Source organism: Crocodylus siamensis, chromosome 3 (assembly GCF_052110815.1).
Source record: "Crocodylus siamensis isolate JL-2025a chromosome 3, ASM5211081v1, whole genome shotgun sequence".
NCBI classification, from domain to species: Eukaryota; Metazoa; Chordata; order Crocodylia; family Crocodylidae; genus Crocodylus; species Crocodylus siamensis.
Genome location: NC_143397.1, coordinates 87,408,158 through 87,432,470, shown reverse-complemented (window position 1 = coordinate 87,432,470; position 24,313 = coordinate 87,408,158). Strand labels below are relative to the sequence as shown.

The window sequence follows — 24,313 nt, the reverse complement described above, 5'->3', positions numbered from 1 at the left end:
CTCCAGGCCCTGGGCAGCGCCCTGACTGGGCAGTGTCCCCAGCCCCAGCCACAAAACCCTGCCCACTATATCACCATAGCCACCTCAATCTTCCCCCCTGCATCACCTATGCCTCCTCCCCCAATAGACTTACCTGCAGCTAGCTGGGGGAGCTGCTGTCCACCGCTGCTTGGCTATTTTGCTGGCCATTTGCATGTGTGCACGTGGGACCCCTGTGTCCCACTCCCCCCACCCCAAGCAGGCCCTTGCAGGCTGGAACTTTGCCAGCTTGCAAGGGAATACCCATGGTTTCCTGAATTTTTCCCCTTTAAAGGAGAAAATCTGCATTTTTCCAGAAATGGAAAACCCATATCCTTGCTGATAACACATCATAGAATGTAATGTAAACAATCTGAAGTAAAGTGGAGGTGGGTATGAAAATGTTATGCAACTGCAGAGACATAGGTTCTCAGAAACTTTTTTGTATTGTGGCCCATTCCTAAGGTAAAATATTTGTTCTTGAGAAAACCTTGCATAAGGTACCTTTGGCACATGTGTTGTAGCAATATCCAGGCCCAAGCAATATAAAGGACCGAAGAAAACTATTCTCTGACCTTCCCTTCAATTTAGTGGCAGGATTTAATAAAAGGTTCTCAGGGGCCCATTCCATCATACTCCCTGGGTGGAGCTGAACCCTGGGCTGGATTGTCAGTGGGATAGTATCAGAAAGCAACACTCCAAGTGAGCCTTCAGAAAATTTAACAAATTTTGGGGGGTTCCTAAATGAGGGGGAAAACAAATATAGAATTTGGAGATGGGAGAATTGTCACACTGAATCAGATAAATGAATCATCACATCTATTAAGCTTTCTATGACAATGTTGAGTAAGAGATTCTTTACAGAGTTTAGTAAGAGATACTCTTACTTTACAGAGTAAGTTGTAAACACTATATAATGAACTATAATAGAATACTTTGACCATAGGTGAAGTTTCTTCCTGGCCCCCATCAATTAGTGGCTGGCTTATGCCCTGAAGCCTGAAGCTTTGTAACCTTTTACAGTCATTTTCCGCATTCAAATAATAAATGGGTCTTTGAGCAAGCCCCACAAATACCCTGCACAAACTTACCACAATACAAAAAGAAATCTAAGCTGTCCACACTCCATAGTTGTAACAAAAGCACCCCACACTGAAACCTATGAGAAATATATTAAACAGTTACAACCTATATTTGAAGATCACACCTTCAAATGAAATTTCCGAACTCCTCCTCCTTACCTTTCAAACAACCTGCCCGGCCTTGCCAAAATCATCATATGAAGGAAACTCTTAGCTGACTAAAGAGAACAAGACCATGTCTGAATAACAAACCAAAACTGGTTAACGCATGTTCACCACCAACCATAATCAAGACACCCCACAATAAAACTGTCAGAATCCATGGATACTACATATTCCTATCATAAAACACATCTAACACAACTATGTGGACTAAACATTCACTATTCAACAGAATGAACTCCCACAGAAAAATGAGATAGGACAGACCTTCTAATAACCAACGGGAATATACTTTTCACAGAACAGCATCTCTCTCTGATCTCAAAGTCCTTGCAGAGACTTACACAATGGGCATCTATACATGTGATGGAGCTCTGGTGCGACACGTGATAACTAGCACATGTTGGAGCAGATTAGGAGGGCTGTGCGAGGCTTCAGTCAGCTTCGGATCCGAAGAAGTTTTGGGGTCCAAAGCAGCATGTCCAGGCCGAAGCACTGGCCTTGTGCGGTTTCCCAAAGTGGTTAAGAGTTTCTGAAGAGCTTTGGAGCCGCCTCGGAGATCCAGCCATAGGGTATAATGGGGAAACAATAAAATATTTATAACTTTGTTGTTTTTTGTCCAATTTGGATGAAATTTTCAGGGACGGTAGACTCTGCTGAGAGCATGAAATCTGCCAAGTTTCAGAAAGATTGGTGTAGGGGTTTGGAGGGAACTGCACCCCAAATTCTTGAAAGCAAAACTCCTGTCATGTCTACTTGTTACAACACAAGGGGCTCAAAACTGCAGGGCTGGTAGCTCTTGCTCAGGCCACAAAGCCTGCCAAGTTTCAAGAGATTGGTGCAAGGGTTTGGAGGAACTGCCCCTCAAGCTGTGGACTAGCAGAACTTGTGCCATGGGTGACACGGCGTGTGTTAAGGCGCAGCGGGGTGACAGCTGCAGGGATGGTGGCCCCTGCTGTGGCCATGACACCTGCCAGCTGTGGAGATCAGTGCAGGGGGGTTCTGGGGCCTTGTACCCCTAGCTGCTGACAGGCAAAACTCGTGACATTGAAGGCCTTTGATACAGTATCTCATCCCATTCACATAAATAAATTAAGAGGCTGTGACATACATGTTTACACGGTCCAGTGAGTGGCAAATTGGCGTAGCAGTTGCACCCAGAGAGTGGTAGTAGATGGGTCAGTATCAACCTGGAAGGATGTGGGTACTGGGGTCCTTCAGGTTTTGGTCCTTAGACTTGTACTCTTCCATGACTTCATCAGTGACTTGGATGTGGGTGTGAAGTCTACTCTGTTCAAGTTTGCAGACGATACTAAATTGTGGGGTGAAGTACACACTCCGGAGGGTAGGGAACGATTGTAGGCAGACCTGGACAGGTTAGAAAAGTGGTTCGTACACAATAGGATGCAGTACAACAAGGACAAGTGCAGAGTGCTACACCTAGGGCACAAAAATATCCAGCACACCTACCGGCTAGGAAGTGACCATCTCAGCAGCACAGAAGCAGAAAGGGATCTGCATCCTATTGTGTACTGCCCACTTTTCTAACCTGTCCATGGCGCCTCTTGGGGTAACAAGGAGCAATGGTGGCAGAGGGCAGATTTAGGCTAGATATCAGGAAAAAACTTCTTCACAGTAAGGGTGGCCAAAATTTGGAATGGGCGTCTAAGGGATGTGTTGCTCTCCCCTACCTTGGGAGTCTTTAAGACCCCAGCACTCTTTCCTGCCTAGGCAGGGGGTCAGACTTGATGATCTGTTGAGGTCCCTTCCAAACCTAGCATCTGTGAATCTATGAATCTATAAACAACTTATAACATTTGCTATATTAAAGAGATACTGGATAAATCATAAATAAAATGTGATTTAAACTGACTGGGGAGAATGAAAGAAATAAAGACCAAAAGACCACAATATAATCCTTGGCTTTGAAGTGGTTTCATTTTTATGATTATTATGTTAAATAAAAGGAAACTTTTTATGTGACTTTTTTCTTTCATTGTTTATTTGCCATGTGTTACCACTTAAATGGAAGGGTCACCTTTCCAGATCATTAATTTTCTATAATTCCTCTTTGTACATAAATATGACTCGTGTGTTCAGCCTCCCATACATGCCTATAGAACATGTGGGAAATTTTCGATGGTGCTTGTTTCCAGTGCCCAGACATTCCAGTTCTGACTGTGGTGCCAAAGTTTTAATCTTAGAAATGTTAAATTTCACCTATCAATCAATGCAGCAAAAAAGCAATGAGGCACATGAAATATGGTTGAATAATACAAAGAAATACTTCTCCACAGAACACATAAACACAATGCCACTGCAATATAAAATATTCATTATCTTTAGTTCATTTCAGTAGTTACACTAGATCCAGACAGAACGGGGACCTATAGATTTCTGGTGGCTGTCTTTCATCAGAGGTTGGCAATATCTTATGTTACCCTGGGACACTGCATCATCTTGTGTAACAGGACATGGCACATGGAAGAGCATGAAGATACATGGAGATGTGTCCAGCCAGAACCACAGTCAGACACACAAAAATGTATACATATGTTTTTGGCTATGGATCTGTGTAGCAGAATATTTCATATTCTGCTACACATTAAAAACTTTTGCAATAAGCACACACCTTGTATAGTTGTGGCAGGCCTGCTCCCCACTCACTGCATTACCCACATCCAGGTGGCTGGTCTGCAAGTGGCCAGGCCAGCACCACTCGGCTGGAAGAGAGACCACGGATTGGTCCAGCCCCCCAAAGTTCCCGGGATACAAGGAGCTCGGCAGCTGTGTCCAGAGGTAATGAAAAGGAGGGAGTAACTGCTGTACCTCTGGAAGTCCTCTCCATGGCTGGGGGAACCACATGCAGGAGGATCACCAGGCAGCACGGCAGCTCAGACTGCAGTTGTGACTTCCCCATGGCATCTGAGCCAACACTTACCAACGTCAAGGACATTGGAGACCTGTCTTGGGGTAAGGAGCCCTGATGAACTGGAAGACACTGCCAAAGACCAGACACCTGGGAAGGGAGCCTGTGCTCCAGCAGAGGAGCAACTATTGATGGACCTCAGACCTCACTGAGACCCCACCTCCACAGAACATTGCTACCAGGTGCACACAAGGTAGCTGGGGTGGGATGAAGGCAGCCCAGGAGGCATCGGTGGCACCTGCCAGGGGGAAAAACCCACCTGAGAGCTTGGTGGCATAGCCCGCCAGACCTGAACAACTTCAGACACTAAAATCCACAGCTGGCCAGTGTCAGGACCCTGAGGGTCACAGAGGCATGAGGATGTGTCCAGGTGCCAACCAACCCAGGACCCAGTGCTCTTGTGGATATAACGCCAGTGAGAGAATCACACAGCCGCCATACAAAGCACACCACATGTAGGTGGGAGCGCCAAGAAGAGGTGCCAGATGCAGCAAGCACCATTGCCCGGCTTACACATGTCTCAAGAAATTTCAGTTCACATATTATTAAGTTGCTAGTTTTTCAGCTGGAGATACCCAGAACTCTGTCCTGTTCAGAGGCACGTTGTTAATTCTCATGGGAGGAACTGAAGGTACCTGCAGAACACCCAGATCCAACCAAAAACAAACAAGATCACCCAAGTGGAAAGGGGTGAAATATAGGGGAGGTAAGAAGCCCCACAGAAGAAAACCCTGGGTGCCTTGGCTGGTGTATTAGAATAATACAAAGTATTTCATTATTCAACCAGGGTTATCAAGAAACACTGAACAACATCTTCTGGTGAAACCTCAGGTAACATCAAGTCATAGCGGGTGAGTAGACCCTGGTGTGGCATGCTTAGGTGGGCAGGGCATGCCAGCAGCGGCACTGCAAGCATAGGCCTGCCACAGGGGTGCAAAAGGAGACAAGTAATCAGCTGGGTCATGCTGTTTCTCATGTATTCTGGCCCTGTAACAGGAAATTGGTAGCAAGTTCTCTCTCTCCTCCTCAAGGGAAGGAGTGGTGGAGAACATAGGGTCTTCCTTCCTTCTTTGCCATGGAAACAGTACATCTCAGCAAAAGAACTGAAGTTTCAAAAGGACAAAGGGGGCAGATGGGCAAGATTGTTGGACATCTTGGATAATTCTTCCATTGGTGGTAGTGAGGCTTTCCCTGCTGTCAGGACTCCTTGGAGCTCCATATATGTCCCAGCCAGACACCAGCTCCTCCAGCAGCTCCCATTTCAGATTTACCTACATGATGACTCCTTTTTTTTTTAAGCAGCCTGTGAAGATGCAGGAAAAGAAGAGATTCTTGGAGATACAAGCTACCCTAAGACTCAGAAATAAAGAGAAGGCTTTTAGCTGAATTCCTTCAAAACCTTTTCTTAATTAACCCTTGATGTTTTCTGGCATCACTTTAATTCAGTATGAACGGTTAAGGATAAAGGAGTTGCCAGGCCCTTATACAAATTGTAACTGTTCTATGGTGCTAGTTCAGAACTCTAGATCTTGAAATAATATTGCCAGAGGACATTGCTTGTGGTTAATAATAGTGGAATCCTATCATAACTTTCATAAAGGCAATTCTATGATTGCAGCAGCATTTATAATACTTTCAACTATTTTCAAAACTTTGAAAGTGAGCATTCGTTAGTCCATTTTTGAGGTAATTACACACAATGCACATTAAAGTTCTTTAAATGTTTCCAGCCTTTTTGCTTGCACAGATAATCTTCTGAATATAAACAGCTGCAGTAATTAGGTACATTGAATGTATAGCAAGCAAGACTATGCAAGTGATGAAATTTTCAGTGACCATATAAATTATACTTCTGATATATTTTTAAAATGTGAAATTATCACATCCATATGCAGTGCATGCAAAGTCTTGCTTTTGCTATCTATTTATCTATTTATTTATATTCTTCTGTTCCATCCTTAACATGCTTTGAGCAGCCACTTTGACTCACTTAGCTGAGAGAGAACTCGTTCATCTTGGGGTCTTTTGGAAACTTTGGTCTAAGAACTTTTCCAGTCACCACAGATTTGTGCAAGTGTCACCCAGTGATACCTTGAGGGATTTCATCATTGTGGTCATTGTTTGTGGTTGAAGAAAGCCACACCTAATCTCATGACTGAGATATTCAGTGAAGGGATTCCCTGGTGGCTGATAAACCAGATTTTCACCTGGAATAAATGGTCATAAGCTAGCAAGGTTGATCCTGATGCTGAAACTTTTCTTGCAGGTACCTATGCTCTGCATCACTGATACACTGTTCCTGTAGGTAAGTGTAAAAGGAAACCCCTGCCCCTCCTACTGGGGGTGGGGGGGTAGGAAACCCAGGGCCAGGGAAGCTAGTTAGGAGTAGCAGCCCAGGTGGACCAAGCCTGGGACTGATGAGGTCAAGCGGGTAATGGAGCAATTAACTGCACCTAGCCACTAGGTGCAGCGGACGCAGCCACACGGCTGGAAGGAGACTGGGCTTAAGGGATTTAAGTAAAATCTCTATGCATGAAAAGGGAGAAGAGCTCTCAGGAGTGAGGGGCTGCTGGAGGCAGACAGATGGGCATTCAAGCTACCCAAGGGAACTAGAGGAGGAGGCTCCCACGAAGATAGGGCCTGCAAACAACATTAACCCTAAGGAGAGAGATTATTTTGTTCTAAAGTGACTGGCTTATGTTTTGCCCTGTTTGAACTTCAGACTAGAGGACTGGATTGAGGCTACAGGGGAGAAGGAGACCATGAACCAGCATGCTGGGGTATGCTCCAGATTTGCAGCCCTATCAGGGGCAGGCTTCAGCTGAAGGGGCCAGGGCCTGAGCCCCAACAGGGACAAAGGGTGTTTGCAGATGACACTTTAAAGTAGGTTAAATGCCTTTTGCACCATTTTAATGGCATTGCTGTTTGCACATTCAGCAGTGTATTCCACTTAATTCTAGCTGCTGTAGTGCATTCGGCCACATAATGTGCCTTAAGTGACTTTGGGACACAGCAAATGACTTTGGGACACTTCAAAGTAAAACCCCTCCGAGGAGTTTATAGTTTGCTACCTTACAGCTGCAGAGAGAAGCACCAGGCTCCGTGCAGCTCAGGGACTGTGCAGCCAGACTGTGCAGGCAGCCCGCAGCAGCCCGGGAAGGCAGAAAGGGCGTGTGGGGGAGAAGTGGTGAACCTGACCTTTTTTTTCCCCCCAGCCCCAGAGCCTGCCTGCCTGCCTGAGCTGTGAAGGGCCCTATGCTTCCCTCCATGGCTGCAGTGCCCCTTGGGACTGCCTGCACTGAATGCCTACAGGCGGGTGTCACCTGGTAGGGGTCATTGCTGCTGCAAAGGGAAGCACCAGCCCTCCGCCTACAGCTCAGGGACTGCTCTGCCCACCAGCACCTCACTCCCCACTCCCTGCTGCCGGAGTGGCAAGTAAGGATGGGGCTCCAACACAGGTGTACACAACACAGGGCTCTACTTTTCCCTAAATTGAAGCCGTGTTTTTGAAAAAACACGGCTTCAATTTAGGGAGAATTAAACCCCTGTGTTGTGTACAAATGCGCAAAGAGGGGTCAGAAGTTAGCCCCAGACCAAGGGACACAGACTAGCATAGTGAGGCTGAACTCCCCTCCCTCCACCCCCATCAAGACAAGGCAGATATCTAGGAGCTGAAGTCTTGATCAGTGGACCAAGGTGGAGGGCACATCCATAGAGAAAAAGAAGGCCCAGGTTGTAATAGCTGAAGCCCCAACAGGCCCTCAGAAGCCTACGGGAGCACTCCCTTAAAGGGTAAGCACTGAGGGAGGACAAAGTCCCCAACTGGGGGGCTGGCCTAGCCAAACAGACCAGGCTATCTGCAAGGCTGCTATTGGCCCCTAGGGCCTCTCCCCCAACAACAAACAACACCAGAGTGAAGGCAGCCAAAAGATGGGAGGCGAAGTGGGACCAGGAAGGAACAGACAAGCAGGGCAGACCCCCTACAAGTCCTACAGTAAGCCATCGTGGACCCATTTGTATCTTGTTTTACATTTGTTAGAATTACACAGCTTGCATCTTGCTCTTGATAAGAAAAGAATGCTGCCCAAGGTTTCTCCTTCGCCCTCCTTAGTCTTTCACATGCTGATTACAGAAACTGCATAGCCTTGCAGAACGAACTGTTGATGAACCCTTGTGGCATTGAGCATGCTTAATTAGCTGTTGCATATTTACCTCTCCGCCCTCCCTACTCAAATGACTAATTATACTATACATGCGATGTATGTGATGATGTAGTTACATGTATGTTTTTATGAAACGGAAGTAAGCTGCAAGAACTTCTGTGTCTGCACACGTGCCCAGGAGATTTGAGAAGATAAATGCCATTTGCAAACACAAGCAAGGGTCAGAGTTAATTTGAGCATCTAGCTCTGCTCTGACCTTTGCTTGCAAGCAAATAGACCCTTAAGTGCCGACTGATGTCTGTGTGTCTGTGATCTCTGCGCGCCTCCAGGGAACGAACCGCTGTTTGTGCAACACATTCACAGGGACTTTATTCGCAGTTTTGAATGTCAATATCGTATTGAGTTGGAACTATTTTTAAACAGGCCATGAAGAAATTTGATACATTGAACTTTGTATATCAATCACATTTTGGAAAAGACATGCATAGCATCCATGGATTCTGATGGGTTCATGGGTGCGGTATATCTGATATGTCTGATCCAATGTACCAAATGCCCTCATGGTAACTAAATGGGTGAAACCAAATTTCAGCTACACCCCAGAATGAACTCTCCAAGAACAAATATAAAGGACATACATTTTCCATAGAAAAATCCAGGTATCCTTGTGCTAAAGGGAAATTACCAAATCCCTTTAAAAGATAAGCCCAAAAACAAAAAATCATAAGCTGACTGGCCATTAGGAACCATGTACTGAACATCAATATTAGTTATTGACACAGTATAATCTACTGGATTCCTGAAGTTCCTCCTACACAGTACAGGTAATAATTAACCTTCTCCCTTTTGATACATCTTGATCTCCCAGTAATCAAGATTCTTTTCTTCTACTAACTGTTTGCCTACTACCCCGGGAATGTCTGCCCCCTCAAATTTCACAGCTCTACTCACTGTCCTTAACAAGTGCTATGCTTGCTTTCCTCCTTGGACCTAAGGAAGAAAGCCTTGCATTCAAAACCTTGTCTAACTTTATGCCAACCGTGCAGTTGGTCTAATAAAAAATAACACCCCCAAAAAATCCTTGCCTCTCAAATGAGGTTACATCGCACTCTTGCCTTTTGTTGAAAATGGTTTATAGCTGTTTGAGGTCTGATTAGATCATATGTGGACACACAGAATTTTACAGCCTTTCACTTCTGTTGCAGACTTTGTGGCAATCATCCAAAGCACTGTCACCTCCTGGCTGGACTCCTGAGATATGCTGTACTTAAGCACCATTTTAAGTTAGCTTAATGCAGAAGCTCCAGATGGTGCATAATAGGGTTTCCCAATCTCTAAACTAGTGGTGGCGCTAAATCTGCCAACATACCCCATCACGTGAGGGTGATCTCCTTTAAAGTCCTCACTTGCCTCACAGCTGTTCATTTGAGTGGCTGCATCTTACTCAAAACATTGCAGAGGATGTTAAGTTCAGCTTCTTGTATCAGTTTCAGGGTTGACTAGTTACAGTCTGATGACAGAGCTTCCTTAGCTGGAGATTCCTGCTTCTAGAAATTACATCCTTTTCATGGTGTTTGCATCTAATTATGGGACATACCATAGATGCAAGATGTTTTCATTCCATTAAGAATGCATGTAATCTGTGTTTGTAGTCGCATTCCTATCCAAGGGACTTTGATTGTAATATTATGCAATATGAGTAGGTCTGTGTGGGAAACTGGCTGTTGTGTTGCTCTTGGTTGTTCTTTGGTTGGTTGTTTTTTCTCTCAAACAAACCTCTGTTTGCTATGAAAATAGGTGGCTTAGAATACAGCAGACTCAGCATGAAGTGTTTTCTAATCACTCTAGATAACTCCTTGGAATTGCTGCTGCTGAGTGTGCTGCACAAGGCTGCGCAAAACAACAGAGGGCTTACACTTAACAAACAGTAACAAGGTTGCTTTGGTTATTCTCAGCCCCTGAATATGCTCTCAAGGGTGAGCTGTGGGTGTGTTATTCTGTCTCCCCTAGCCCCCTTTTTTAAATTTCTTTTACTAGTGAGTAGAAATGACCCATTATCATTCTATAATCAAACTACCCTTTGACTTCCCATTGACATGAGGAGAAGGCAGTGATTTTGCTCTAAAACACCACCAAAAAAGGACAAACATCTGCAGAGAAAGCCGGGTGGTAGCAGTCAAGCCAGGTGCCTAAGAGCCAAGTGTTCAGCATGCTCACCAATAAGTGTCAGCTTGATTTGAATCACTTGCTAAAGTGCAGAGTGGCTGAAGCCAAAAGAACAGACCTTTCTGCAATAAAATGGAATCCCAGAGCATAAATAAAAGATGTCACCTGCAAAGAGTGATTTATTATCTCACTCATAAGCAAGATAACTGTGATTTACGCCATGGTGACCACAAATCTTAGTTCTAAAGCTAAATAACGACACCTCCATTCGCTTCACACAGCACCAACAACCCACACATTCACCAGCAGATGGAAGAATAGGTTTGAGGATGGCTCCTACTCAGGAGAAAGGGTAAAGCAGGGATAATTTCACTGAAGTCAGTAGAGTTACATACTATGAAAAGCAGTTTAAACAAGAGGAGAATTAGGTCTAAATCAAGAAGAAGAAGGAGAAGTCTAGTTTGCTGAAGCTGATGTTGCACTAAGAGAAATTCACAGATTTTGTTTAGCTGGCTAAAAAGGATCATTCACTTTGGGTCTAGGTCCAATGTGAAAATCAGATTCACGACCTAGCTTAAAATCTGCAGCTTGTTCTTTCCTATGTGGATGTTGTGATGTCCTAAGGGGTAAAACCCTCACCAGTTTGCTTACAAGCAAACTTCGGAGTGATGAAAGAAGAGACTTCAGTTCCACTTTAAGAGCACTTTAAGGTTTCACACTGAGCCCAGTGCATTCTGGGACAGCAGTTTGGCATTCTTAGTCAGTTCTATGAGAACACCCATGCACCACAGACACAATCAATAAAGCTTATAATTTATTTACTACACTATTGAGTCTTAGGGGTTTGATTTAGGGAGTTGACATTAGATGCCAAAGCAGAGGAGGTGCTTGTGCGTGAATGACAGGGGTTTAAATACTGTCTAGATCTCAGATTCTCCTTATTACCTTGCCCTGTATCATCAGGCTCCTTAGCATATCACCATTAAGGGCCTGCTCGTAAGTGTGACCATAAATTACAAACATATAGCTCAAAACTGTTGGACCATGGTAATTAGAGCCCTTACCCAACCCCTTCATTCATGACTCCCAGGCTATTATGTACCTTGCAGGTAGGCAGAAGTAAGCAGGAGAAAGAGTAATTATGACATGTGCATCACTTCTTTCCCTTCCTCACTCCAAGGTGGAACAAAAATGGTAGGAAATACAGAGAGATGATGAGTGAAAAAATAGACCTGTGGAGTATATTATTTTTTTCTTATGGTAGAAATTCTCTCCCTTTCAGGAAAATAAAGAAATAAAAGGTGCCCTTTATACCACATCATTTTCTCATATCTGGCAAATTGGCTCAGCGTCCCCTCAGTTTTGCCTTGCTTCCTAGGATACAGTCAACCATGAATGGTCCTTAGCTTGGTTTCAGAAATGTGGAAAACTTGCTGAACCAATACAACATTTTCAGGTGAAACAGGTACTTACTGGAAAGCCTTTGTTTTAATTTGGTCAAAGTTTAAACCTAAAATAGGAAGCAACTAATGCTCTGGGAACTGCTCAGTGCCTTTTTCTTTTCAGTCTTCAGGAAAGAGTCAGCCAGATTTCTCAGGCACTGATCACTAGTAGGGACAGCTCTGAATGCATGACCAACCTTGAAAATTCTCATGCGGCAGTAAATATGTTGAAGAAGCTGCATGAAGAGATCACTGAGTGACTTACCCCTTGTTCTCTCTTCTCAGGGTTTATGGTCTCTAATAAAGGGGAAAATGTGGGGGGTACGTGATATGATTATTATCACATGCAACCCATTGTCTAAGCCTTTGGTCATATTTTCAACATTCAAATGTGAGTCCATGGAGAGACTGAGGAATAATAAGAAAAGACATGCTATTTTCCAGATGTAGTATACCTGCAATGACCCTGCCCTAATCTGATTTCTCACACTTTCCTGCCAAAGGGGAAAGCAATGATTATTTACAGAGCTGCTATATCCTGGGTGTGGAATCCTGAGCACGTAGACAGACAGCGGTATTGCACGTTCCTCTCCCAGTCACATGCCCACAGATTATGCTGGTGGTACTTTGGTTTGCTCCCACATCTCATTTCCTCAGAAGACATCCTTAAAGCTGTGTCCTGCAGCCTCCAAGGTGGTCCTCAAACCCCCTGCACAGCTTTCTCACTTCCTGGCCTGTTTGCATAGCAAGATCTTTTAGGCTGTTTTGTTTATAGTCATGAAGGAACCAGGAAGATTTAGGTTCAAGACAGAACTGTATCTGCCTCTATGAACAAGCTTTGCAATTACTTCAGAAATTCCTTTGAACTAAAGATACATACAAATTAGCCTTTCCAGAACAGCTGAGCTAGAACCAGGAGAAAACCTGTCTGTTACCAAGCTAAAATCCACTTCTCCACATGTGAGATGAGGCATGCCAACACTGTAAGCACATTTTCTCTCCAGAAGTAGTATTAGACACCAAGTACTGCAGAAAAAGAAGTGGAAAAACTCTCTTTCCCAAAGTTTCTACTTGGGACAGCACTTAACTGCAATTAACACAAAGGTTGGAGGGTTAAGGTACATAACATATACAGATTCATATACATATGAACATGTATGTCTCATAATTTTTGAAAATTTGTTAAATGGTCACAAAATCTTATTCGGATTATATATCTGTGTGTTTCATTGATAATAGGCTGGCTCTCTGCGCAGCTAACTTTAAAAGCATTTTCAGCTGCTATCCGGGTATTACAAAGAATAACTTAGTTGCCAGTTGTGGAATACTATGGAAGAGCAACTGTTCTTTCACTTTTCACTCCAATCAATAAAAACACAGAAAAATACCCTTATTCACTAATACTCTTAGTGCTTACTCATTGAAGCTTTGGAAAGGAAAGAAGAACTTACAGTGATATTTCCAAGTACTTGTACAAACATAGCAGGGAAAGATTCTGCCTTTTTCCATTGCCCCATGCTAGTGTTTCTCCGATTACAAGTGCCTTTGGTGCCTTGAGCTGTCCTCAAGTCTTATCATGCTTTGTAGATCTGTTCTCTGCTGATTTGGCCAGAACACAGGAGTCAGCTTGGTAGCACCAAATTTGCTCAAAATGTGGGTGGCAAATATTCCACCCTCAGCAAAAAGTTCCTTCTTTACTATTGGGGCTTTCAGATTTTGTTTGCAGAAAGTATGATGGAAAGGTCAACTCTACTTTGTGTCTGAACATGGACTGCTTTCAGAACTGGTTTGCATTGCAGAGAAGTTTTGGAAATCCTACCTGCATTTAATGGTGCTGTAATGAGATGTACTAATGCAATACAGCCATGTTTGCTTTTTCTCAGTCCGTTGCCTGCCCATTGCATTATTACTGGAGCGCTTCCAAAAATCATAATAAAAAAGAGCCTGTTTAGAAGATATTTATCCAAATATACGGGCTGTTCTTTGAGCAACAAATCCATATTGAGCACAGATATCATTTGCGGCAATAGCGTCTGGAAGAAAAGAAAAATAAAAAGTGTCAGTCAATGTAAACAGATTCTATATTGCAGCTCCCAGGAGGCCACAATACAGTGTAATATATTCAGTTGCTCACACTTATCCCTTATTTTCAAAGACATAAACTGAGGTGGATTTGTCAGAGTTTCAACAATGTAATTGTTTAGCTGTAAATTTTCCTGCTGGCAAGGTCCAGAGTTTTCCAATAATCACAGGAAGGAATTCAAGGTAGAAATCACACACACACTATATGGTTCATAGATATTTGTGGAAGGCGATGGTGCCCACAATCCAGTCTCCCATAGATGCTCATAGACAATTGTGAGCACTGTCAAGTATCATACATCATTTAAATATTTGCTAGATAACTATGCAGGTAAAAGATAACATTCTACCCTTTGTTGTGGTTCTTTTTTGATTACATGTGGAAGGGCAGAGTGAATTGAAAGATGCATAAATTACTGGCATTTTGAACAGTAAGATCCATAACCACTGAAATCCATGGGGAAGATTCTCGTCTTGTCAGGGATTCATGCTACAGCTGTCACAGGAGACATGCATGTCTTTGTTAGTAAGAGGTGTGGCCCAGTTCTCTTTACCTGGGTTAGATTTTTTGCAATTCCCCTGCAATGAGTTCTTTTTAAGAACTCATCCAAGGTTTTTAATTGGATGCTTATTTAGGTTCTGTGTGAGATATGCAATGGGGCTTCAAGTACTGGCAGAAAATCCTACAAAGACACCATTCACAGAGAAACCATTTTTGAGAAAGTAAACATGATGAGAGCTGATATATATATATAATCCATTCCAGGGTGAGGGAGTATTTTTATGAATTTCTCCCTAGATTCAAGACCCGGAGACTGTCTCCCTCCCCACTGTTGTATTGAATGTTTCTTTCTTGGTTCATCCCACCTATCAGCCTTTGCTAACTTTCTGGGGGATGATTGGAGATGTTGGAGCACAGTCTGTTACTAGATATGTTATTTCTCCTATCATGTTCTATATTCCATAGCATAGAATTTATTTGCTACATGATTAATGCAACTTTTTCTCCCTTAAAAAGTGCCCTGTAACTAACTTTCATCCATTTGTTTGCCTTTATCAAAAGGATGCTGCAGCAACTTCAATCTTCTAATCCTCCAGAGCTGGCCTGGAATCTAAGAGCACTGTCCCTCCCACCAGGATTTCTCCATTACCTACAGTGCACTATTCCTTCTTTCCCAGCAGGTCCCCACTCCAATGAAAGGATAGCCGTTCCTCTATGCCTTACCTCTGACCCACTGAAAAGGGTCTAATTCACACATTCATAGTGCTTGGTTGGCCTCTGTTAGGATTTATCTTCTCACCCCCAGAGGGCCATTTGCTGTATGAATCAGTTACCCAGTGCTAGGAGACACCACCCCGGCTGCTTTTACCCTCACACCCCCTTCCTCTCTAGCTGCTTCAGCACATTAGAGTTTAAAGCGACACAGCTGACAGCAGCTCATTCGGAACATGTTAGCAAGCTCCACTTTTTATAATGGCTAACACCCTTTATCTTGTTTTTAAAAGCTGGGGATTTTTGGCATTTCAGAAATTAAAAGCAGGTCAGACAGCATCTTCCCCTCAGAAGCCTGAGGCTGAAGGAGCAGTGCAGAAGGCAAGGCCTCTGAGGAAAGAGGGAAGGCAAAAGTGCTTTTTGCTTGCAGAACTCAGGGCTGCTCCGAGGCCACTATTGATAAGGAATAAACTCCCGCAGTGGGGAGACGTACTGGCCTTCTGCACAGGCTGCCGACAGTCCGGAAGAGCCCTGTATCATGATGGGCCCTCCACCACACACTTCCCCACGATTGGGCTTGCAGGGAACTGGTATAAGGGCTGTCCACAGGGACATGACAAAATATCTACCACACAGAAATGCTCAGCGTTTTGCAGGCTCTTTACAGCTCCTAGATGCCAGCAGAGCAGTATATAGAGCAGAACAGGGGTAGACTCTTCCTGAGCTTGTTTTAAAACAAAACACACACACAAAAATCAACTCTCCTGAGACTCGCTGCACTTTTTTAAAGAAATCTTGAACTGAAGCATATGTTCACTACATGCTGCCCTGGGTGCTAGAGAAAATAGGGCTGTAAATGCTCCCTGCTTTCTTCCTCTGTTAAAACTGTAAAGAAAGAATTGCCTCATTTCCTTCTTCCTTGAATACTCTTGCAAATCAAGAGGCTGATAGGCTAATGTATTATAAATTCCACTGTAACACAGTTCTTTGACCAGTGTATCTACTCCTGGTTTGCCTCAAGCTTTATCCAATACTTAATCAGATTGCTTCCATCACACATATTTGGATTGCACATCTTCCCCTGCCCCCCCTCAGCACACACACACAAACTCTCAGCCCTCTGATTTATTCATGCACTTGGCCCAGCTGGATTCAAAGTGAGCTGTTTTTGTTTGTGGTCTGAGCCAGTACTCATTGATGTCAATGGTGATGGGTGCAGGATCAAGTCCTTGCTGCCCAGTAAAAAGGGGCAATAGGTGTCATGGTAAAGATGGCGTATACTCAAAACAGAGAAGCAAAATTTGTAGGGTGTGCTCTGTTATGTAAGCGGCTCCACGTGAAACAAACAACTGAGACTCCATCCTGAAATAAATGCACTGTCTGTAAGGACAGTCTCACAGTACCAGCTTAGCTGCCAAAGCCCTTGTCCAGCAGGCTTTGGTCTCATTGTAAAATCGGAGTCTTGTTTTGTTTTGGTTTTGTTTGGGTTGGGTTGGGTTTTGGGGAGGTGGTGGCCTCGTTTTCATTTGTTTTAAAGTTCTTGTTTAGAATGAGAAGGGAATGTGCCCAGAACATTAGATATAGTATAAAATAAAATAATTGTGTTAGCTTTTATATAAGTATTTCAGTGAGGTATACGAGACAGCCTTCTACCCACACTTACACACCCACCCACACATACACTTCGTACATGTGATAGCCCCACATTTAAATCTAATCTCCTTTCTGCCTACTTCAGCATTACTTGCAAGCTGTGTATGTGAGGAAGGGTGGAGACAGAATAATCTACCAGTAGCTGACAGGTGCAACACCAGATCTCCTCATTGTTGTACCTTTATCAGCACAACTTGTATGTAGCAATATATTCTGCTGTCTCTTTAGATCTTGAGCAACAGCATCTGAAAGGTTGGAGTTGCTTAGGCTATCCAGTTGCATAACTGAGAGCTGAGCTTGCCCCCAGCCCCCAGCAAAATGTGAAGTTACTGTTTATTACTGATTGCTTTAAAAATAACAGAAATAAGAATCTTTTTTTCCATCTTTGATTTCTGGCCCAATAGCTTTTCTTGTAATCAAAATCCTGCATTTGGCTCTATCTACCCTTCTACTATAGCCTCCTTCTCCCTTGCCTTTTTTCTTCCATTCTATCTCCCTCCTTTCCTGTTGGCCCCAAATGCACTATTATGTCCCACAATCTTCCATCATTCAAGGTTAGAGGTGATTGGTTTATCAAGAGTTCATCTCTGTTATATTGGTGCACATGCAGAGAAGCCAGCAGTACAAAGTGCACAGGTTCTGCCCCTTCAAGCTGTTCCTGTAGCTTAAGGAGATGGGATTTAAGCTGTGACCCATCACTAGACAGTGTTTGTATGCAGCAATAATGGGGAATGCAATAAACTGTCACCAGAAAGCAGTCTCAATTCCCTGAGTCTTAATGGTAGAATAACACAATAGGGTCAGACTAAAAAGGTTTCCTTATGAAAATTTTATCAGCAACTTTGGTAAATTGCTGTGGGAAAGGTGCTTTGCTCTCAGGCAGACCTGGAACCTGTTTTTACAAGGTACAGCTTGCATGCATTGCATCACCCCCACAAGATAGTAAGGGCACTCAAATTGAATTAACACCAAATCAGGCCGGTGCACTTAACAATACAAATGCACTTAAGGGATGCCTCAGAATGATTTGTGACTAAAGAAAGTAAAGAAAAAATCGGCCTTCAAGACCACAGGGGTGGTGTTGTGTGTCATATACAGGAAAAGCCATAAGTAGAACTTAGAATACCGGAAAACCATGAACTTCAGGGGCTCTCAAATACCTTAGACCCAGTCGTAAAGTAGATGGTCTCTTTTGTGGTATGTAGAAACAATTGATAAATAAATTACAGCCAATTTTCTTAGTGGCACAGTCTCCATTACCTCTGACAGCAGCGTAACTGCCTTGCTAAAATGATAAGAGGCGAATAATGGTGTATCAGGTAGCAGAGAAGGAAATACTTTGAGTTACCTTTTCTCTACTTAAGAGTAACAACACAAAGATCCTTTGCAAAAGTGAATGAGATGAGATATGACAGTTGATGAAGAGGCCCATGCAGGCTGCTGCTATAACAGTCAATTTATAAGCCCAATAATTATGGGGTAGCAGTATTTAGTTTACCTCTCACTCTTTAAGAAAACCTCCTCTTTTAGACACTTTCTTTTGGTCACACTACATTTCATTGGGTTATTTCTCATTCTCAGACTCTTTCGACTATTCCACTTTGCGCTCAGGTCCAATCCTCCAAAGTCTGGAGCGCTCACAGTTCCTACTGAGGACTAAGGATATTAGCTGCATTCACTGGATCAAGCTTTATGATATTGTGATTGATATCCTTTTTGAAAAAAAAATCCTGTACAAGGTAACAATTGCATCCTGGCTACAGAATTCTGTATAGTAGTTTAAAAATACTACAGGAAAATTCTAGTTCCCTATAACATACCCCGTAACACAAAACTTATAGCACCATTAGAAACAACCCTTAGATGGTATTCTTTCCTGTATTCCCTGCAAGTGAACTGAATAACCTTCTCAGAAGACTAGAATTGACAGGAACATTTTGAAAAGCCTAGCTGTGGCCTTGAAATTGGAGAACTTCAAAACTGAAGTGTAGAGATTCTGTTTCCAACAACACCTGAAAACATAAGAACATAAAATGTGCTACACTGGGACAGATTAACAGTCTATCCTTACCCAGTCTCCTGTCTCTGACAGGGGAAAATAGTGGATGCTTTTGAGGGAGAACATATGAACAGGGTACATATAGAGTGATGTGATTTATCCCGTCATACCCTCCTTAGCATCCACTGACATTAGTTTTGCATAAACACCTAAAATGTCTATTCATGTTGCTTTTGCGGGAAGTAGCTGACTCAGCAGGATCTTCTTTTTTGGAATATGGGAACTTCCTTCAATTGGGAGATGGCCTGACATTAACAGAGTGAAACGAGCCATTTGGAAAGTCACAAGGTTGCAGTGGAAAACTGGGACAAGGTTTTGTTTTGCATTTTAAAAAGAACATGACAGGATGTTCTGAAACAATGAAGGGCCTCTGTGGTCTCCACTGTGACTCTGTCAAGCAACACACATGCAGTAGCATTTATTGTCAAAGAAAACATTGTGAAGAGCTAGTTCTTTGAGACTGGCTGAAAGAGAGATCATAGATTGTACAGTGCACACCCACTTCCCTAGCATAGTGATGATAGACAGGAACAATCCCAGATACCTGCCATTGGCACAGTTTGAACTATTGTTGGCTAGGCTCCTATCTGACTACACACACGATCTCAAGCTAACTTCCATCAGTTGGTCTGCATAATCTGCACATGGTCTATTTTGCAAAGGGGAAGGTCTAGGATGGGAGAAGTCAGGGAATATGACTGTTTCTCACATGACATTCTCCTCTTTATGTGGGCTCAAAACCACATGCTAGAGCAAGATTAATAAATAATGTTAGTCACAGAATTAATTTTGCCTTCACTGCCTGTGAGCCCTATCAGAAGACTGACTAGGCAGAGCACTTCAACCCAAAGGAATTGTGAGAGCTTCTGTCACCCTTTAAAGGGAAGGCCTGAGAGAAGTAAAGACTCCTCCTCTGTGCATCTGGCTAGGAACCCATGAGGCTAACATTTTCCTTGGGATTCTAGTCTTTTTAATGTAGCCGGGAAACAAGTGGGCCTTCTTCCTTAGTCCTATTGAAAAGAAGACTGCCTCACCATAAGTGTGGCAATAAGAGAAAAGCAAGCTCATCCAACTAACAAAGGACAGGACTGAACCATCTTTGCCCCATACTCAATGGAAAAGAATCCAAGTGTTGAAAACATGTAGCTATTCACCATTCCCAGGCAGCACTCCATAACCACATTGCCTGGTCTTCTTGGAAAAAGGGAAGCCAGCCAGATGGCTCTTCTTCCACTCAATGTTAACCAAGTCTTATCTCCATGAGTAGAGCCCACCTGCCCTATGTAGAAGGCAGATGCAAATGTTGTGAAGCACAGAGTCATATATAAATATAGAACAATACAGCACTAAAAGGCTGAGGACTTCCATATGACCCTGCAGATGCTTCAGCATTAGCTGAAACAGCTACATTGACAAAGATTTAAATGCCAGCACTGGCTACCAAACTTCATACACTGATGTCTGAGACACTCCAGCGACACTCAGTTGTTTAAGTTGTTAGTTTAGGTAGTCAGATGTTGTTGGTAACAATAAAGACCAAATCCCCCACCTCCCTTTTTTGAATGTCTGATAGGCAGATATCCTTTGTCCCATCACCTCGCCCTACCTCATCCACTATGCCCTCTCCATGCAGAGCTTGATATTAGTGGGATTGCAGGTACCTGGACATATCTGTTTTCCATGACTTGGGAAGCACAGCCTGGTCCTGTCCTGAGGCTCCAGGACATAATTCAGCTGTAGAAAGTTTATTTTTATGGCTGGGCAGGAAGAGCTTCACCCAGATTCACTCACCTCCACTTCTCTCTTTGGTTGTTTAGCAAACAGCCCTTTCTGGATTGTGCTCCAACAGGAAGCTGTCCCTGCATAATTCCCAGCTGAAGAGTTCCTCAGTTGTTCCCCAATTGTACCAGAAAAAAGAAACTAGTAACACATGGTGTAGAACAGTGAAAGCCCATGCATGCACCATATGACTAGAGGTTAGAAGTTTCTAGAGAGTTTGAACTCTCAGACTTGATGAAGTCATGACCTGCTTTTAAGGTCTGCGCTTGCCCAGTGTATAATGGTAATGCAACTGTTTATCAATGTTGATATGTTAATTAATAAGACAGTTATGATAATATTGCTTGTATTGAGTTGAAATAGTTTGAATTGATTGGTCCTTTTAAGTACTGCCCAGGTTTGAATTTGATTGGGTATTGTGAAAAGGATGATGGGTGAGTGACAGGTGATGTGATTAGAAGACTATAAATCCTGTCCGGAGCAGCCAGCAGGGGCTCAGGCTTGGGCTCACTCTCACTGGACAGTTCTGGCTCTGGGCTCTCGGGGTACGGGAGTTCATTGAGTGCAGGTTCCTTGCTGTGACCTAGCCATTGGGAAGCTGCAGTTGGGTAAAGTATCACCCTTTCCCTATTTGAGGTGCTGAGTATCCAAGCAGGGAAAAGCTAGAAATCCTCAAGGACTGCCAGAGGGTTTCTCCTTTTGATTAGGCCCAGGATGTTCTTGCTGCCATCTGTGGCATCCCCACAGCTGGTCCTTTAATAGGGCGCTAAAGCAGAGTCCTACAATTTGTGTCCAGCAAACACTGACCACACTTACAAAGGGCCTTTGCCCAATTGTTTATATGCTGTGTAGGAGACTGGCCAGATGGACGGTGCTCAAATTCCTTGCTACACAAGTGAGGACTAACAGGAAGTCTGGTTTCACAAAGAATACCTGGATAGAAAAGGCAGCAACCTGGGATCTCTGTGAAGGTTGCTGGGGAACTGTTGCTTTTTTTTTTTCTCGCACTCACATACAACAAGCCAAACAGCTACAGTGATTTTCCTGCAGTTAATGACTTCTTCCTATTTCTTTTCAAGGGAAGCATTCAGCATTCAACTATTGCCCACCTCCCATTCAGTTTAAAGTATTCTAACCCCTAAGAGAACTTAGAATCATAGGATCACAGAAAAAGAGGTCATCTAGTCCAGCCCCCTGCTTAAGGCAAGATTATCCCTGACTAAACCTTCCTCGACAAGCATCTGTTTAAACTGATCTTGAAAATTTACAAGGATGGAGATTCCACAATTTCTCTAGATAGCCTGCTCCAATGGTTGATCACCCTCATAGTCAGAAAGTTCCTCTTAATCTCCAACCAAAATTCTCCCTGCTGAAGCTTGAGGCCATTGCTCCTAGTGCTGTCCCCTATGGCCACAGAGAAAAGCCTATTTTTATCTTCTCTGTAATAGTCCTTCATATATTTGAAGACTATTTATCTAATCAAGTCTTCTCCTCTCCAGACTAAATAATCATAGCTCCTTCAGCCTTTCCCAATAAGTCTTGCCTCCCCAGGCCCCTTCTTTTTGTTGCTCTATGCCGGACTCTTTCAAAACTGTCCACATCTTTCTTGAAGTGTAGAGACCAAACGTGGATGCTGTACTCCAGGTGAGGCCTCACCAGTACTGAATAGAGTGGAAGAATCACTTCCCTTGATTTGCAAGTGACGCTTCTATTAAGAGCACAACGTTGGCTCATATTCAGATTATGATCCACTGCAACTCCCAGGTTCTTCTCTGGAATACTGCAGCCTAGCCAGTCATTTTCCATTCTGCATTTGTCCATGCAATCATTTTGTCCCAAGTGCAGGATATTGCACTTGTCCTCATTCAGTCTCATCTGTCTGATTGCAGGCCATTTAACCTAGTCCTAGCCTCTAAAATATCTGTAATTCCACCCAGCTTGGTGTTGTCCACAACACAAACTTGCTAAGCATGCAGTCAATCCCATTTTGGGAGGCTCCAAATTCTTAAGTGTCAGATTACATAAAACCTGAGGCAGCTCAAACTCCAGAATGGGGGAGGGCGGGGGGGGGGGGACTGAGAGAGCAGGAAGCGGTTGGGGGGCTTGTGGCAGAGCCCCCCATGCAGTGCAGGGCAGCAGGGATTCCCCCCCCCCGCCAACTTTGCAGCAGCCAGCGAGTAGGGGCTCTTTTTTTTAAAGAGCTGGCAGCTGGGACCATATGGAGCAGCCATGGCAGGGAGGGCTGGGAGAGCGTGCAGGGGGTTGCTTAGGGAGTCTGGGGGAGCAGACAGGGGGATGGGTCCTGCAGGGGTCCCCCCATGGTCCCCTCCCCCCTCCTCCAGCTCCCCCTCTCCAGCCCCCTACTTATCTGCAGCAACGAGCAGGGATGGCCCAAATCTCTAAAGCTCTCCAAATCTTGTCCAAATTGATTCAGAAAGCTTTGAATTAATTCAGACCCTTTAATTGGTCTCCTAATTTGATTCAGATTTGGAGATTTGGCTGCTGAATCGGGCTGAATCTCCTCCGAATCAAATTGGCACTCAAAGCTTTGCACAGCCCTAGCAAGTATTATTGGCATAAGATTAAATACCAACACAAATTAACTTATTTGAGTGACCACTGAAGCAGGTGACACACTAGATGTCCTTCTTAACAGAATGTTTTTATGAAATAAAGTTTATCCAGCAGCATCCAAAAAACTCAGACTTGGCTGTCTTCTGCCCTCGCTAATCTATCAGCAGCTTGTTGGAATTGCTAATAATTTCTTTTCAAAAATGTTTTTCAAATTCAAAGGACGCTTCCTACCATCTTAAAAAAGGACCATCTTCCTATGCTCGTAGCACATGTGTTCCACTTGTGCATTCTTCTTTGGAAAATATTCATGGATTCACTTACAGACTTTTGTTTCAAACAATTGTATGGGTAGCTCCAGTTTAGTTAAATAATGAGCTGGTCATTGAGGGGTGTATTTGTACAGATCATATATATGTATATCAGCCAAGAATAATTAGTCCTCCTGATACAAAATGGTAAAAATCTTAGTCTTTTGGTAGATCAAATCCTAATTATAAGCATTTGCCTTGCCTTTCTCATTGTGATTTTAGTCGCATTGTATACTAAGGGTCTATTTATAAATAACACAAAGGATTCATAATAAATAATTAATGGATGTTGTTATAAATAGATGATCAATTCTTATAAAATCCAACAAGTCAATAGGTGGCTTATAACTATGATTTATAATGATCACATACCCCCTCTACTAATAACCATTTATACCACATACACAAATACTTACACTTATCACATCTAACAATAAATGTAGTAACCCATTGTAACCCATTTATGAATGAAATTTGTAATGAATCTCTGCTGTTCCATTGCTTGTCCAAAGGAACAGACCAAAATTTGCCCTAGGATAATTCCTTATGCCTGCAAGACTTAGCTTCCCTGGCATTACACTGGACCTCAGAACTGCAGCAGGGAAATCTCTGACAGCTCTAGGTAGTTCCCCTTCGGTTGTGAAAAAAATTTTAGATCCTCCTTTCCACAGAATGGGTAGCCT

The 24,313-nt window shown here is 43.4% G+C and overlaps 1 protein-coding gene across 5 annotated transcripts in view; it reads right to left on the bottom strand.

Moving 5' to 3' along the window:
• Positions 1-24,313, bottom strand: part of CCDC171 (coiled-coil domain containing 171) — a 432,482-nt gene that overhangs the window by 45,976 nt on the left and 362,193 nt on the right. For 2 of the 5 annotated variants that reach the window (XM_090038738.1, XM_090038739.1), the window contains exon 25: positions 13,543-13,995. In XM_090038738.1, coding sequence (XP_089894864.1) covers positions 13,672-13,995 — 324 coding nt within the window. In that variant the 3' untranslated portion in view covers positions 13,543-13,671. Of the gene's footprint in view, positions 1-13,540; positions 13,996-24,313 lie in introns of those variants that run through there. The other 3 variants (XM_090038741.1, XM_090038744.1, XM_090038740.1) reach the window with 3 other exon arrangements.